Source organism: Rhinoderma darwinii, chromosome 1 (genome assembly GCF_050947455.1).
Source record: "Rhinoderma darwinii isolate aRhiDar2 chromosome 1, aRhiDar2.hap1, whole genome shotgun sequence".
Lineage (NCBI taxonomy): Eukaryota > Metazoa > Chordata > Amphibia > Anura > Rhinodermatidae > Rhinoderma > Rhinoderma darwinii.
The window spans coordinates 490,716,033-490,730,586 of NC_134687.1; the positions used below are offsets into that span (position 1 = coordinate 490,716,033).

Below are 14,554 nucleotides of genomic sequence, written 5' to 3' on the forward strand. Positions count from 1 at the left end.
CACGGCCCTGTTTAGATGATGTGTCAGCCAAGCCGTCAGTCCAGCTCACTGATGGATTTGGCTTACAGCGGCATTATATAACTTCAATGTATAGTGGATATAAAGAAGCTGCAGCGTTAAAACAATATATTTTAAATAAAACTATACTCGAAAAATGCTTATTATGCAAAATACATGACATCAAAGTTTTTTTTTCATAGCCTTTACCTTAAGCAATGTTTGAGAAAGACTAGAGCTGTCCCTATAGAGACGGTACGCCAATTCAGTACAGACTGATTAGGAAAATTGTCTGGAACATCGGTATTGTCCCTTGGCAGTTGGCATGGTGTGGCCCAGCCAAGCACCACACAGAGATCCGTCAGGTGAAAGGTGCAGCTGGTCACCACAACGACCCACGGCGCTGTCTGTTGGGGAGCAGGCCCCAGTCAAGCGGTGCTGCAGCAGTATTTGGTGTGGTAGAGGGTGACCCCTCAGTGACTCACACAGGCACCCCGATTCAATAGACGCTGACAGACCTGAGAGACTCCCAATAGGATGAGGTCCAGGCCCCTAAAGGACCGCTCAGCAAGTTGGTACTGATTTGGTTGCAAATAAAATTGTATTGGATGCAGGACCGTTGCCTTGACCTTATCGTACACCTTGTTCACATTACATATTATCCCATCACTTTGTTACCAGTTACTGTTGTACATAAAAATATATGTCCACAAATGCCAAGTAACTTTCATGGCCTCTTCTGCCATCCACAAGCTACTTCTATTCCTAGTTGTACACGAAAATCTGAAACCGGACGGTGAGTCTCAGCCTGCAGGCACCAGAGCTCAGAACACCAAACCCAGTGCCAGCTGCCAAGCCAAACACAGGCAAGACAGGACTGAGCCCAGAGTCCGCCCAAGCCCGTCCTGAGCTAGAGAGCATCAGGAACTGCCAATGACAATCGAGCTTGGCTTCCCTGAGCGTCACCCATTGGCTAGAGGCAGCAGGGGGCGGGGCGGTCGGTGTCTGTTCTTATACACGGCACACTGGCAGTGCCAGCGCTGAATTCTACGACTGCGAGGGAGTCTTGGTAGTGCCCGGGTGTTCAACATGGTGTTTAATGTCAGCGAGTGGGACGGTCCGCTAAAGCTCAGTGATGTGGATGAAAGACCAAAGTTTCCTCTGACGGTGACGCACGAGACGGTGTGCATAGACAAGCTGGGAAAAGTCCTGACACCTTCTCAGGTAAGTTCCTCGGGTCACCCCTTACTAATGTCACAAACAGGGTGGAAGATACACATTGCATTGTGTTACTATAACCCCCCCCCCCTCCTTTACTGCGCGCACATATATTCAATAATACAATGCACATCATCAACTCCGTCAAGAAAATGCCTGACACCTCTGAATGTCCGACACCTCTTAAAGGGGATAAGCAGCTACCAGGAAATCTGGGGCCGTTTATCTTCCTGGTGAACAAGGGATCAGCAGATAAAAATCCAATCTGTCCAATCCTTCCGTCCCCGATTTTCTGTCTGATCACATGAAAGTTACGTTTTCAGACAGTTTATCAGTTTATTTCCACATTTAGTTCATTTTGTCCCTATAGCCGGCAAAGTCTCTAGAATCATTGCAATATACTTACTTTATCTTTTTGCTGCTTTCATTTAGTTTCTATTTTTTAGGGCTTGTCCACACGTAACAGAATTGCTGCAGAAAATTTCCGTTAAAAGTAGCAGACAATCCGCTGCAGAAAAAAATGCACCATTTCCTGCGGTTTTTGCTGCAGAAAACGGTGTGTATTTTGCTGTGTTTTTCACAATGTTGGGAGATGGTGACATCGCCTCTGAAAAACGCAGCGATTCAGTCCACTTTCCGCAGCAGGATGTGACATGCTGCGGTACGAAAAATGACTATCTGGTCGGAAATTGTACGCAGCGTGTGGATGAGATTTGTTAATTCTTACCCACTTTGCTGATTCTGTATTCTGCTGTGTATTTTCCGTCCGCAATTCCGGACGGAAATTACGCAGCAGTTCTGCTACGTGTGGACAAGCCCTTACTCTGTCCAGTGTGGAAAAATGATTTCCCCCCAGAAACCATGATCAAGCTGCTGCTGACAGATTTGTTACTATTATCTTTACTTGTATGTAAATGGTCTATGGCTTGGTATATTAACATCTTGTTATCCCCTGCAGCCCTCTTCATAACGCATGAATACCTGATGCAAGTATCAGTTATTGAAATGTTGATCTGACTATATGGTTATTCCTGTGTTAATAAGCCAAAGTACCCTGGTCCCTGGATATCCATCGTTAAGGGCAACTAGCCTGCTTGCTGATGCTTTCCATGTTTCTTATATTGAATATAGTAAAAAAAAAACAGCGTAGCTCTGCTGGCCAGCATGTTTTGTTTTTTTTTCCCCTCTGTACCGCACATTGGGACGCTGTTTATGCCAGTCTGAAAATCACTACCACTATTTTCACCTCGCACTTATTGCAATGATCTAACATGAGAAAAATCGTTATGGGTGAATTAAGCAAAACTAGTTATCTGGTTCTGTCCTATCTATGAGATCAAAAGCGTGTGTGTGTATAAATATATATATATGTGTATACAGTTCACAGTCCGACGCACTGACTGTGCAGAAACCAATGTGCGTAACTATAGGGGGTGCAGAGGTAGCAGTCGCTACCGGGCCCTGGTGTTTTACGGGGGCCCAAAAGTCCTTTTGCTACATAAGAAGACACCAGTATTATAAATGATAGTGGTAGGTGGGGGCCCCGTTACAGATTTTACATTGGGGCCCAAGTTACGCCTCTGCAGAAACACAGCACTTATAGGGAGTCTGTTACCATGACGGACCCCTCTAACACAAGCCAGTGGCAGAGGCAATTCTCTGTAATAAGATATATTACAAAGTAAAAAAATATATATAAACGCTAGAATTTCTATTTTTGGTCACCTTAGCTTCCTCAAAAAAATGTAAGAAAAAGTGATTACAAATTTGCATGTAACCCAAAATGGTAGCAATAAAAACTACTAGCCATGCAAAAAACTAGTCATCACACCGCTCAGTCAACAAAAAAAAAAAAAAGTTAAGGCTCTCAGAATAAGGCGACACCATTTTTTTTATCAAATAGTTTTTTCTTTGCAAAGTAATAAAACATTAAAAAAAACTATATACCGTTTTTACTGCACGGTAAATGCTGTAAATATGAATTTCAAAAAACGATGGAGGAATCACTCTTATTTTTCCATTCCACCCCACAAAGAATTTTTTTTCAGTTACCCAGTAAGCTTTTTCAACTGTGAAACTGAGTTGGATTACTTGTATCGTACTTACTGTAAATGTGCTAGTGTTTCCTACCTTTTGTACATGTTATTTCATATTGAAAACGCAATAAAAAACGATAGAAACGGAAAATAGTGGCATTAAAAACTACAACTTGCCCTGCAAGAAACAAGCCCTCATATGTCGTAGGAAAAACAAAAAAAGTTATGGCTTTTGGAATGTGGAGGGTAAAATGAAAAATGACTGGTGTGCCAAGGGGTGAAAATCACGTGGAAATTTTTGGCTAATACATTTTTTGACCAATGCAACACATTTCCATACCTGTCATCACCATAGCTGTTCTGATTATCTGTTTGACAGCTCGTTCTTTGTCTGAACCTCTTCTTTACCCTTTGGAAATGTTTGAAAATTGCAGGCATTAGGTTCATAGATTCATGTCTTAGTCCTCATGCACACGGCCATACCCGTAATAATGGCCCGCGATTGCGGGCACGGACGGCCGCGGGCAGCGAACTGCATTTTCGGCCTGTGCTCCCATACAAAGTATGATACCACATTTATATAGTTGTTTTTAATGTTTTACTACTTGTTAAAAAAAAAAAGAAGCCTGTGAGCCCGCTCCATACTTCAACCCCCACACCAAGACGTACGGTGACGGCCTAGTGTATCAAGGGGTTAAAGTCCATAGTGAAATATAGAAAATACTACATACAAAGCGTTTTGTTTGCGCCATTGTTTTTTGTTTTTTTTAGGGTGTTCACTGTGTGGTACAAATGACATGTTAACTTTATTGTACGGGTCGATACAAGATACCAAATTTTTATAATTTTTTTATGTTTTACCACTTTTACAAAACTGTTAAAAAAATTTGTTTTGTTTCACCATATTCTGAGAGCTATAACTTTTTTATTTTTCCCTAGATTGAGCGGTGTGAGAACTTATTTTTTGTGGGGCGAGCTGAAGCTTTTAATGGTGCAATTTTAGATCAAAGGACATTTTGATTACTTTTTATTCATTTTTTGGGGGAGCTAAGGAGGCCAAAACACAGCAATTCTGTCGTTTTTAGATTTTTATTTTTTTACGCCATTCGCCACGCAGGTTAAATAGTGTTATACTATAATTGCTTGGAAGTTTACGGATGCAGCAATACCAATTATGTTTATTTGTTTTTTTTTTACATTACTTTAGGGGAAAAATGGGAAAAGGATTTTGATTGGTTTTTTTTTGTACATTAAAAAAAACTTTATTTAACTGTATTGTACTTTTTTTTTTATTAATCCTCCCAGGGGACTTAAACTAGTGATCGTGGGATCATTTGCACAATATGCTGCAATACTTATGCATTGCAGTATATTGGTTTTTTTCAGATAAAGCTGTCATATGTATGTAAATGAGGAATAACACTATTTCTGGCCATTATATGGCATTTTTTAGCAGTATTCCCTCTGTTTTCTCTGAGCTAGTGGGTAGAGCCTAACTGCTATCATGTCTCCCATACACAGCACACAGAGAAGAGAACATCCTGCTCCCTAATCTCTTTCGATCACATATATAGAAGCCGCCTCAACAACATGGAGGACATCAAACTGCAGTTATGAGCAGTGTAGCTCTGAATCCAGCATTGGGGCAAGATATAACACTTACAAGAAGCTGCAGAAGCTTCTCTGTGTGTCTCTGCCTTTCTGTAAAGGATCTGCCAGGCACCGCTTCAGGGTTAACTCCCATAGGTAATCAGTCTGCACCTGAATCTACGTCTCTGAGACTGACTCCATCTTCCACCACTCAGGATGGCAGGCTTAGGAGTGGGAGAGCCTATCGCAGCCTGGCCAGACGGAGCTAGCTCCCGCCCTCTGTCTATTTATACCTGCCTTTCCTGTTCCTCCTTTGCTTGTGATTCTTCTCGTGTGGTTTCCTGGCCCAGCTACAGCTCCTACTATTTGGTCCTGCTCCATACTGACCCTGGCTTACTACTCTCCTGCTCTGCGTTTGGTACCTCGTGCTCTCCTGGTTTGACTTGGCTCGTTCACCACTCTGGTTGCTCACGGTGTTGACGTGGGCAACTGCCCCTTTGCTTTGTATTCCCTTGTATGTTTGTCTCGTGCACTTACTGAGCGTAGGGACCGCCGCCCAGTTGTACCCCGTCGCCTAGGGCGGGTCGTTGCAAGTAGGCAGGGACAGAGAGGCGGGTAGATTAGGGCTCACTTGTTCGTTTCCCTACCCCCGTCGTTACACTTTCACTCTGCTTTCACTCCCTCCCCTCTCCATAGACTTTTATGAGCATCTGTAGCCTGATCCCTCAGTGAACCAATAGTCGATTTAGCAGTAAATTCAGAGTGAGTGAACAGTTAGGTGGGGGTGTTAAGCAGCCTGATAAGTGGAGAAAAATATATTTTTCTCTAATAAGATATTGTAAAGGATCTGCCAGGCACAGCTTCGGGGTTAACTCCCTTAATTAATCAGTCAGCACCTGAATCTACATCCCTGAGACTGACTCCAGCTTCCACCACTCAGGCTGGCAGGCTTAGGAGTGGGAGAGCCTATCGTAGCCTGGCCAGACTCAGCTAGCTCCCGCCCTCTGTCTATTTATACCTGCATTTCCTGTTCCTCCTTGCTTGTTATTCTTTTTCGTGTGGTTTCCTGGCCCAGCTACAGCTCCTTCTATTTTGTTCCTGCTCCATACAGACCCTGGCTTACTGACTACTCTTCTGCTCTTCGTTTGGTACCTCGCACACTCCTGGCTTGACTCGGCTCGTTCACCACTCTGGTTGCTCACGGTGTTGCCGTGGGCAACTGCCCCTTTCCCGTGCTTGTATTCCCTTGTATGTTTGTCGTGTTTGTCGTGCACTTACTGAGTGCAGGGACCGCCGCCCAGTTGTACCCCGTCGCCTAGGGCGGGTCGTTGCAAGTAGGCAGGGACAGAGTGGCGGGTAGATTAGGGCTCACTTGTCCGTTTCCCTACCCCCCGGTCATTACAGATATATTATAAAGTTTCTTATATTTGCTTGTACTTTTGATTTATGCAAAGTTTGTTGAAAAGTTCTTGACCATTTAACTGTTCACCCACTCAGAATTCACTGATCCGTAGAGCAGAGAAGAGATCTATTTACTGATTTGTTGATAGATCAGGTTACAGCTGCCAACAGAAGTCTATGTGGGGGAGAAGGAGGTAGCAAAAGCAGGAGACTAGCTGTTATGATGTTAGTAAATAGCATACACATACACAAAAGCAGCAGCAGCATGGAAGACATTATACAACAGTAAGGAGCAGTATAAGGCTGGGTTCACACGACCTATTTTCAGACGTAAACGAGGCGTATTATGCCTCGTTTTACGTCTGAAAATAGGGCTACAATACGTCGGCAAACATCTGCCCATTCATTTGAATGGGTTTGCCGACGTACTGTGCCGACGACCTGTAATTTACGCGTCGTCATTTGACAGCTGTCAAACGACGACGCGTAAATTGACTGCCTCGGCAAAGAAGTGCAGGGCACTTCTTTGCAACGTAATTTGAGCCGTTCTTCATTGAACTCAATGAAGAGCAGCTAAAGATTACAGGCGTCAAAGACGCCTCGCATAATACGAGGAGCAGCTTTTACGGCTGAAACGAGGCAGCTGTTTTCTCCTGAAAACAGTCTGTCATTTCAGCCGTAAAAGCCAGCTAGCGTGTGCCAATACCCTAACAGTGTACAGCACTGGGGTGAGATATAACACATACTAGAACCAGCAGCGTCTCTGTATCTGTGCCTATCTCTCCCTCATTCTGCTGCTCTTTTGCCTCCCCCTCCCCTCTCCACAGATATCTATGGACATCTATAACCTGATATCTCATTAAAGCAGTGAATCTGTCTTCTCTCTACAGATTTTATTAATAAATTCTGACTTAGTGAACAGGAGGGTTGGTAGAAGAAGGAGGATAGGAGTCTAAGGGTATGTTCACACGGCCAAATTTCAGACGTATACGAGGCGTATTATCAGTGGCGGATTAAGAAGACCATGGGCCCTGGGCTGTTACCCAAACTTGGGCCCCCCTTCTCCACCACCACCCTGCCGCGCCGTAACTATTGCTAACACTACCTAAACACTAGTACACAAAGTAGGCACATTATGCACAAAGTACACACAGTACGCACATTATGCACAAAGTACGCACATTATGCACAAAGTACGCACATTATGCACAAAGTACGCACAGTACACAAAGTACCACATTATGCACAAAGTACGCAAATTATGCACAAAGTACGCACATTATGCACAAAGTACGCACATTATGCACATTATGCACAAAGTACGCACATTATGCACAAAGTACACAAAGTAGGCACATTATGCACAAAGTACGCACATTATGCACAAAGTACACAAAGTACCACATTATGCACAAAGTACACAAAGTAGGCACATTATGCACAAAGTACGCACAGTACACAAAGTACCATATTATGCACAAAGTACGCACATTATGCACAAAGTAAGGACATTATGCACAAAGTACGCACATTATGCACAAAGTACACAAAGTATGCACATTATGCACAAAGTACGCACATTATGCACAAAGTACACACATTATGCACAAAGTACACAAAGTACGCACATTATGCACAAAGTAGGCACATTATGCACAAAGTACGCACATTATGCACAAAGTACGCACATTATGCACAAAGTATGCACAGTACACAAAGTACCACATTATGCACAAAGTACGCACATTATGCACAAAGTACACACATTATGCACAAAGTACACAAAGTACGCACATTATGCACAAAGTACCCACATTATGCACAAAGTACACAAAGTACGCACATTATGCACAAAGTACGCACATTATGCACAAAGTACGCACATTATGCACAAAGTACGCACATTATGCACAAAGTACGCACATTATGCACAAAGTACGCACATTATGCACAAAGTATGCACATTATGCACAAAGTATGCACAGTACACAAAGTACCACATTATGCACAAAGTACGCACATTATGCACAAAGTAGGCACATTATGCACAAAGTACGCACAAAGTACGCACATGATGCACAAAGTACGCACAAAGTACGCACATTATGCACAAAGTACGCACAGTACAAAGTACGCACATTATGCACAAAGTACGCACAGTACACAAAGTACACACATTATGCACAAAGTACACAAAGTAGGCACATTATACACAAAGTATGCATAGTACACAAAGTACACACGAGTATGCACATTATACACTAAGTAGGCACATTATACACGAGTATGCACATTATACACAAAGTACACCTTGTAAACACATGAATATGGACATTAAACATACATGAATATGGACATTAAACATACATGAATATGGACATTAAACATACATGAATATGGACATTAAACATACATGAATATGGACATTAAACACACATGAATATGGATATTAAACACACATGCACTTACCTTTTATGTCTTCACTGCAGCTCTTCTCCTGCTCACAGCACAGAGCCCGCCGACAGTCTCCCCTCCCCCATGTCCCGACAGCTAGCAGCAGAGATGTTTAGAGCAGGGAAGGGGGGCTGGAGGGGGAGCTTCTAAAGCAGCACAGACCACGGCTGCTAAGTAGAAGCAAAGCTCCCCTCGCCTGACAGGTGCGGTCCTGGCACCGGGGCTCCCTCCGGTGCTAGCGACGCCACTGGGCATGAGGGGGTTCGGGCGGTCATAGGCTCCTTGGGCCCCCTGGCAGTCTTGGGCCCCGGGCGACCGCCCGAAACGCCCTAATGATAATCCGCCACTGCGTATTATGCCTCGTTTTACGTCTGAAAATACGGCTCCAATACGTCGGCAAACATCTGCCCATTCATTTGAATGGGTTTGCCGACGTACTGTGCAGACGACCTGTTATTTACGCGTCGTCGTTTGACAGCTGTCAAACGACGACGCGTAAAAATACAGCCTCGTCAAAAGAAGTGCAGGACACTTCTTTGGACGTTTTTGGAGCTGTTTTCTCATAGACTCCAATGAAAACAGCTCCAAAAACGGACGTAAAAAACGCAGCGAAAACGGCGCGAAAACGCAGCGAAAAATGCGAGTTGGTAAAAAAACGTCTGAAAAGCAGGGTCTGTTTTCCCTTGAAAACAGCTCTGGCTTTTCAGACGTTTTTGTTGACTACGTGTGAACATACCCTAAAAGGGGAGAAAATGCATTTTTCTGTAATAAGATATGATACGTTTCTTAATATTCGCTTGTACTATTGATATACAGAAAGTTGTTTCTTGTCGGCTTTGTTCACACAATTCCGATTTGCTGCAGATTTTGCATGTAGTTTTTAAGCTAAAACCAGGATCGGAACCAAAACAGTAGAAATATTTAAACGAAGGCCTTATAGGTCTGCTCTCCTGGATCCAATTCTGGGTTTGGCTTAAAAAATGCATGCAAAATCTGCAGAAATGCTGCACTGTGTAAATAAGGCCTAAGGAGAAGAAAAATTATTTTATTTTATACTACTTAAATTCTGAAAGACGATTGTTGATTTAGCTATTTGAGGCGTGTTTTAATTTGTTATATTCTGTTTTGTCATTTGTAAATGAAATTTAAAAAAATTGTTAAAAAAATTCAACAATAAATAAATATAGCTCAATAATAAAAAAATTTCACGTTTGACCACTATTTTTTTATTATGCCTGTGGCTGTCAGTCACCGCAGTCCTCACGTGAGTGATTGTGTGTTTTCCTCTGTTTAGGATCCATCTTGGTTTCGGCTTTAAATTGCACTATGTGAACTAGATCTGAAGAGGTCAATGGGGGAGATTTATCAATGCAATTATACCCCTTTTCTGGAGATTTAATGATTATTATCTAAGGTTCTGCTTCTGCGATGACCATCATCTAGTCAGTGCTCAATGTGCCATGTAGTAGCTTGTCTTTCTTTGTTTCCAATCTTACAAAAACTTTTATTATAGCCATAGTGATTTCTCAAAAATAATTTTAGGGGGGGGGGGGCGCGGTTTGACAGCCGAGATACATGGCCGCTTGATTCTCAAGCTCCAGGACTATACCAGCTATTTTCACAGCACGGCTCTCCAAAACCCAATAATTGGACATTGGAAGATGCTGATTCATCCGCTAACTGAAGTTTTATTTTAATAAAGATCGCTACGGGGACGGTGGAAACTCCAGTGCCGCATCCCACTCACATACCCCCAAGTCTGGGGAAACTGGCTTCTCCGCTTTCATCTTGCTCTTTCCGGGGAGGGAAAAACCATCTGACAGTCTCAGAAGATACTCAGCCTGATAATTCTGTTGTAGGCCCAGGTTCCAGATACAGCCCTCTTGCAGCGGAAGCCTCGGAGACTTTGGGCACCAGACTCACCATGGGGCTGACGCCATCTTTTCCCTCAGTGAGTCCTGCGAAGCAGAGGCCCAAACTTCATCATCAGTTTCACCATGAATCGGAGGTAAGCAATAATGCTACTCTCCCCAGTATACCATCGTTGGTCACTAAAGAATTTATGGACATACCTACCACTGATAGTCCTGCATCGGGTTCCGTGATGAAGGAAATTCTGATGGCGTTTAGCATCTTAATGCACAACGAATTCACAGCTTTATTAGCTCCTATTAACTCAACAATGCAAGGCCTGGGACACAGGATACATCATGTGGAGAATAAGATGGGAGACTTTGCTGCTTCCTATAACCACCTTGTAGCTACACATAATGATTTGTCTGCAGAGATTGACAGCCTGAAAGCCAAAGTTATTGATCTCGAGGACAGCTCAAGGCGGAATAATGTAAAAAGCCGCAGCATATCGGAGGACATTTAACTGAGGGATCTCACAACATATATACAAGGCCTCATTATGGCTGTATTGCCGAATTGTTCCATGACGGATGTCATAGACAGGGCACATAGAGTACCTCGCCCCAACCATCTTCCTGATACCTTGCCAAGAGACGTACTCACACGCATACATTATTACCACATAAAAGATGCCCTGATGGCCTCTGCAACATGTTAAATTGTTTGCAGATTTGTCTATGGCTACGCTTTGCCTACGTAAGCATTTATCCCCAATTACTACTATTCCACGCGAACAAAACATCGAATACAGATGGGGATTTCCTGTGAAAATTTTAATATGCCATAATGGATCACTTCACATTATTTCTTCACTGACGGACGGGAGGAAGCTTCTTCAATTGGGGAATCTTCCACTTCCAGATATCACAGACGATAGACCTAACACTTTTGAATCGCCTGGAACCCGATTGGCAGGTGGTGACCCCACGTAGAAGGAACAATCTTTGAAGAGCTGATATACCGACCAGTAAGTGCCAACTGGAGCTTGGCCATGTCTTTGGGTAACGAACCCTGAGTGACTTTCCCACCATTTTTCTACAGCTTATGCAGCTGCCTATGTGTGTCATGTGTTCAGTTTCTTTGTTTGACTCTTACCTCGGGGTCATATTTTTCTCCTTAATGACAGTTTTTTTTTAATGCTTTTCTCAGATAGGCATGTGTTTCCTTACAATGCTTTGAGGTTTACTGTGACGCCACATATATGGTGTCAAGAATTGACCTTGTTAGCTCTTATCACACATATCGATCCAATTTCTTATTTAGAGACTGATATTAGGTACATTTGCTACTCTAGTATACGCATTCATGTAACAGCGTTCTATTTAATACTCCACGATGATTAAGTTTGCTTCCTTAAAGGTTAAAGGCTTGAATAGCCCCCATAAAAGTCATTTATGTGGAAGGAGGCACTCTCTCTGAAGTGTGACGTTTTCTGTGCTCAGGAGACCCACATTTTGGAAAAGGATGCCCATAGAGTCAGACACCCCCAGTTCTCTAAGGTCATTCTATCTCATCATAATAAAAAGCATCGGGGTGTGCTTCTTGCTATTAAAAACACAGTGGCGTTCATCTCACTTTCATCTCTAATAGACCCCTAGTAGATACATCATTCAAGTAAGTGAATTTAATAACACTTTGTTTACTATAGTGGTCGTCTATGTTCCGAACAACTATCAGCTCCGTTTTGTTAATAGATTATTTCGCAAATTAAACAAGGTAAAACGGGGTGAACTGGTGATTTGTGGGGATTTTAATACTGTACATGATCCTCTGATTGATTCCACAGCTGCACATAGATCCCACTCCCAATCCCTAGCTATTATTTTACATAAAGAAGACGTATATGATGTGTGGCAGGTTCAGCATGACTCAGAAAGAGATTATGCATATTACTCCTCAGTACGCAAATCCTATTCTCGTATTGATCTATTTCCCACCAATAGATCCTTATTACAGAAGGTTGAAAAATCTACTATTGAGCTTATTAAATGGTCAGACCATGCTGCAATCACTATATGTGTGAATGAATCATATAGGACTTCCCCACATTTTCTGTGGAGAAATAATACTTACCTCATGTCTAACCATAAATACAGAGATAAACTCCTCAAGGACCTAGACGAATACTCCTTTTTAAATGTTAACTCTGTTTAAGACCCTTTTATACTTTAAAATGCCCACAAGGCATACATAAGGGAGCCCTTTATTAAATGGGGGCACAGAGCCAAAAAGAAAAAGGAATGTCAATTTGACGCTGTACTAACGCAGATCCATCTTCTGCAATCTATCAATAAATCCACTAATTCTTCAGAAAATGTAGAGAAACTATGTAATCTTCGTATCCAACTTAAAGATTGCTTAATGTATAAATACGAGAAGAACCTAAGATCTGTCAAAGCGCAATATTACTCCCAAGATAACAAAGCCCGCAAACATTTGGCACATAGACTAAAATCACGGGCTGTAAAGAGTAAAATTGAATTCCTTACAAATTCTCCTCAATCCACAAAACTTTATGCTCACAGAGATATAGCAAATAAATTTATGGAATATTACAGTTCCCTCTACAACTTTCACCCTCAAACCCACAGGCCTTCCAACAGTCCATTAAAGAATTCTTAAATACTTTAGGTCTACCCAATATACAATATTATTACCTAGCCACTCGGATCTCTCAGTTGAAGTACTGGTGGTTCGGAGATACTTCCCAACATTGAGTCCATATTGAAAAATCATTAGCGCCTGCACACAACTTAAACTTCTAATAACAAGTCTCAATCCTTGCTCACCAATTACCCCCCTACCTTATTTTTTGTCAGTTTCTATACAAAATGGGATACTATTTAATTCCAAGAGTATATGGTCTTCATTTTCTCTACATACTTGTGCTCCTATAAAAACTCTTGAGCTCCTTCTCCCTGACCTAGATCTTCGAGTCTGGAGAGCTGGGGTTTGACTCAAATGAAGTCTCATGGATAATGATTAATTGCTACAATCTACTTACCTCCATAACAGGTATGGTATCCCATATAGGGATTTTTACAAATATCTTCGCATTAGACATCTTTTACAATCTGACCGCCCTTTCACAGTCTTAGCGAATTCAGATATATTTCAGCTATGGTCTCAACCTGCTACCCACACTAAAAGCATATGTCCTTTATATGACATATTAGACTCCAAGGCTAAATTCGAGAAGACTTCTCCTTTATTGGCTTGGGAGAGGGAGCTTGCACAAGTTTAGTCCACATCTCTTTGGACAACCTCTCTTACCTTTATAGCGAAAAACCTGAAATGCACCCTACATTATCGAGTCGATTATGAAAACAGTACTCAGATGGTACTACACACCGGATAGACTTCAACATATGTTTCCTAGTGCATCCCACCTATATTGGAGAAATTGTGGAGGCAGAGGCACCCTTTTTAACATTTTATGGGATTGCTCACAGTTCTCTGGACATCCTCCTTCGCATTATTATCAAGAATTGTGGGGATAACTATTACTCCTTCCCCGGCATTAGCATTACTTTTTCTCGACATTTAATTCCATACCATCTGAATATAAAGTCATATCGGCTCATTTATTTCTCGTGACTAAGTTAGTAATTACTAGACACTGGAAAAGCCTTACAGCCCCTTCCATGCAGGAAATTATTGCACATGTCAATGGTAGGTGCTCTCACGAGAAAATGATGGCATTTAGGGACCACTCCTACTCCAAGTGTGAAAAGCTGTGGGGACCTTGGCTACCTAGTGTTTATAACTGTGTCTCATAGGGCATAGCTCCTCTTACACACCGTGCTACATATATTGAACATCCCGTTTTTTTCCTAGTCTGAGTTGTTCTATTCTTGTATTTGTCTAGTTGATATATCTCTTTTTGTTTTTGTTTTCCTTTGTTCATTTCTCCAATGTATTCCATACTTTGTATTGTTTTGCAC

The 14,554-nt window shown here is 42.2% G+C and overlaps 1 protein-coding gene across 1 annotated transcript in view; it reads left to right on the forward strand.

Moving 5' to 3' along the window:
* Positions 1–1,012: 1,012 nt before the first annotated feature.
* Positions 1,013–14,554, forward strand: part of LOC142743936 (phosphatidylethanolamine-binding protein 1-like) — a 31,235-nt gene continuing 17,693 nt past the window's right edge. Inside the window, exon 1 of the mRNA XM_075854777.1 lies at positions 1,013–1,221. Within this exon, the coding sequence (XP_075710892.1) occupies positions 1,087–1,221 (135 nt within the window). The 5' untranslated portion in view covers positions 1,013–1,086. The remainder of the gene's footprint in view (positions 1,222–14,554) is intronic.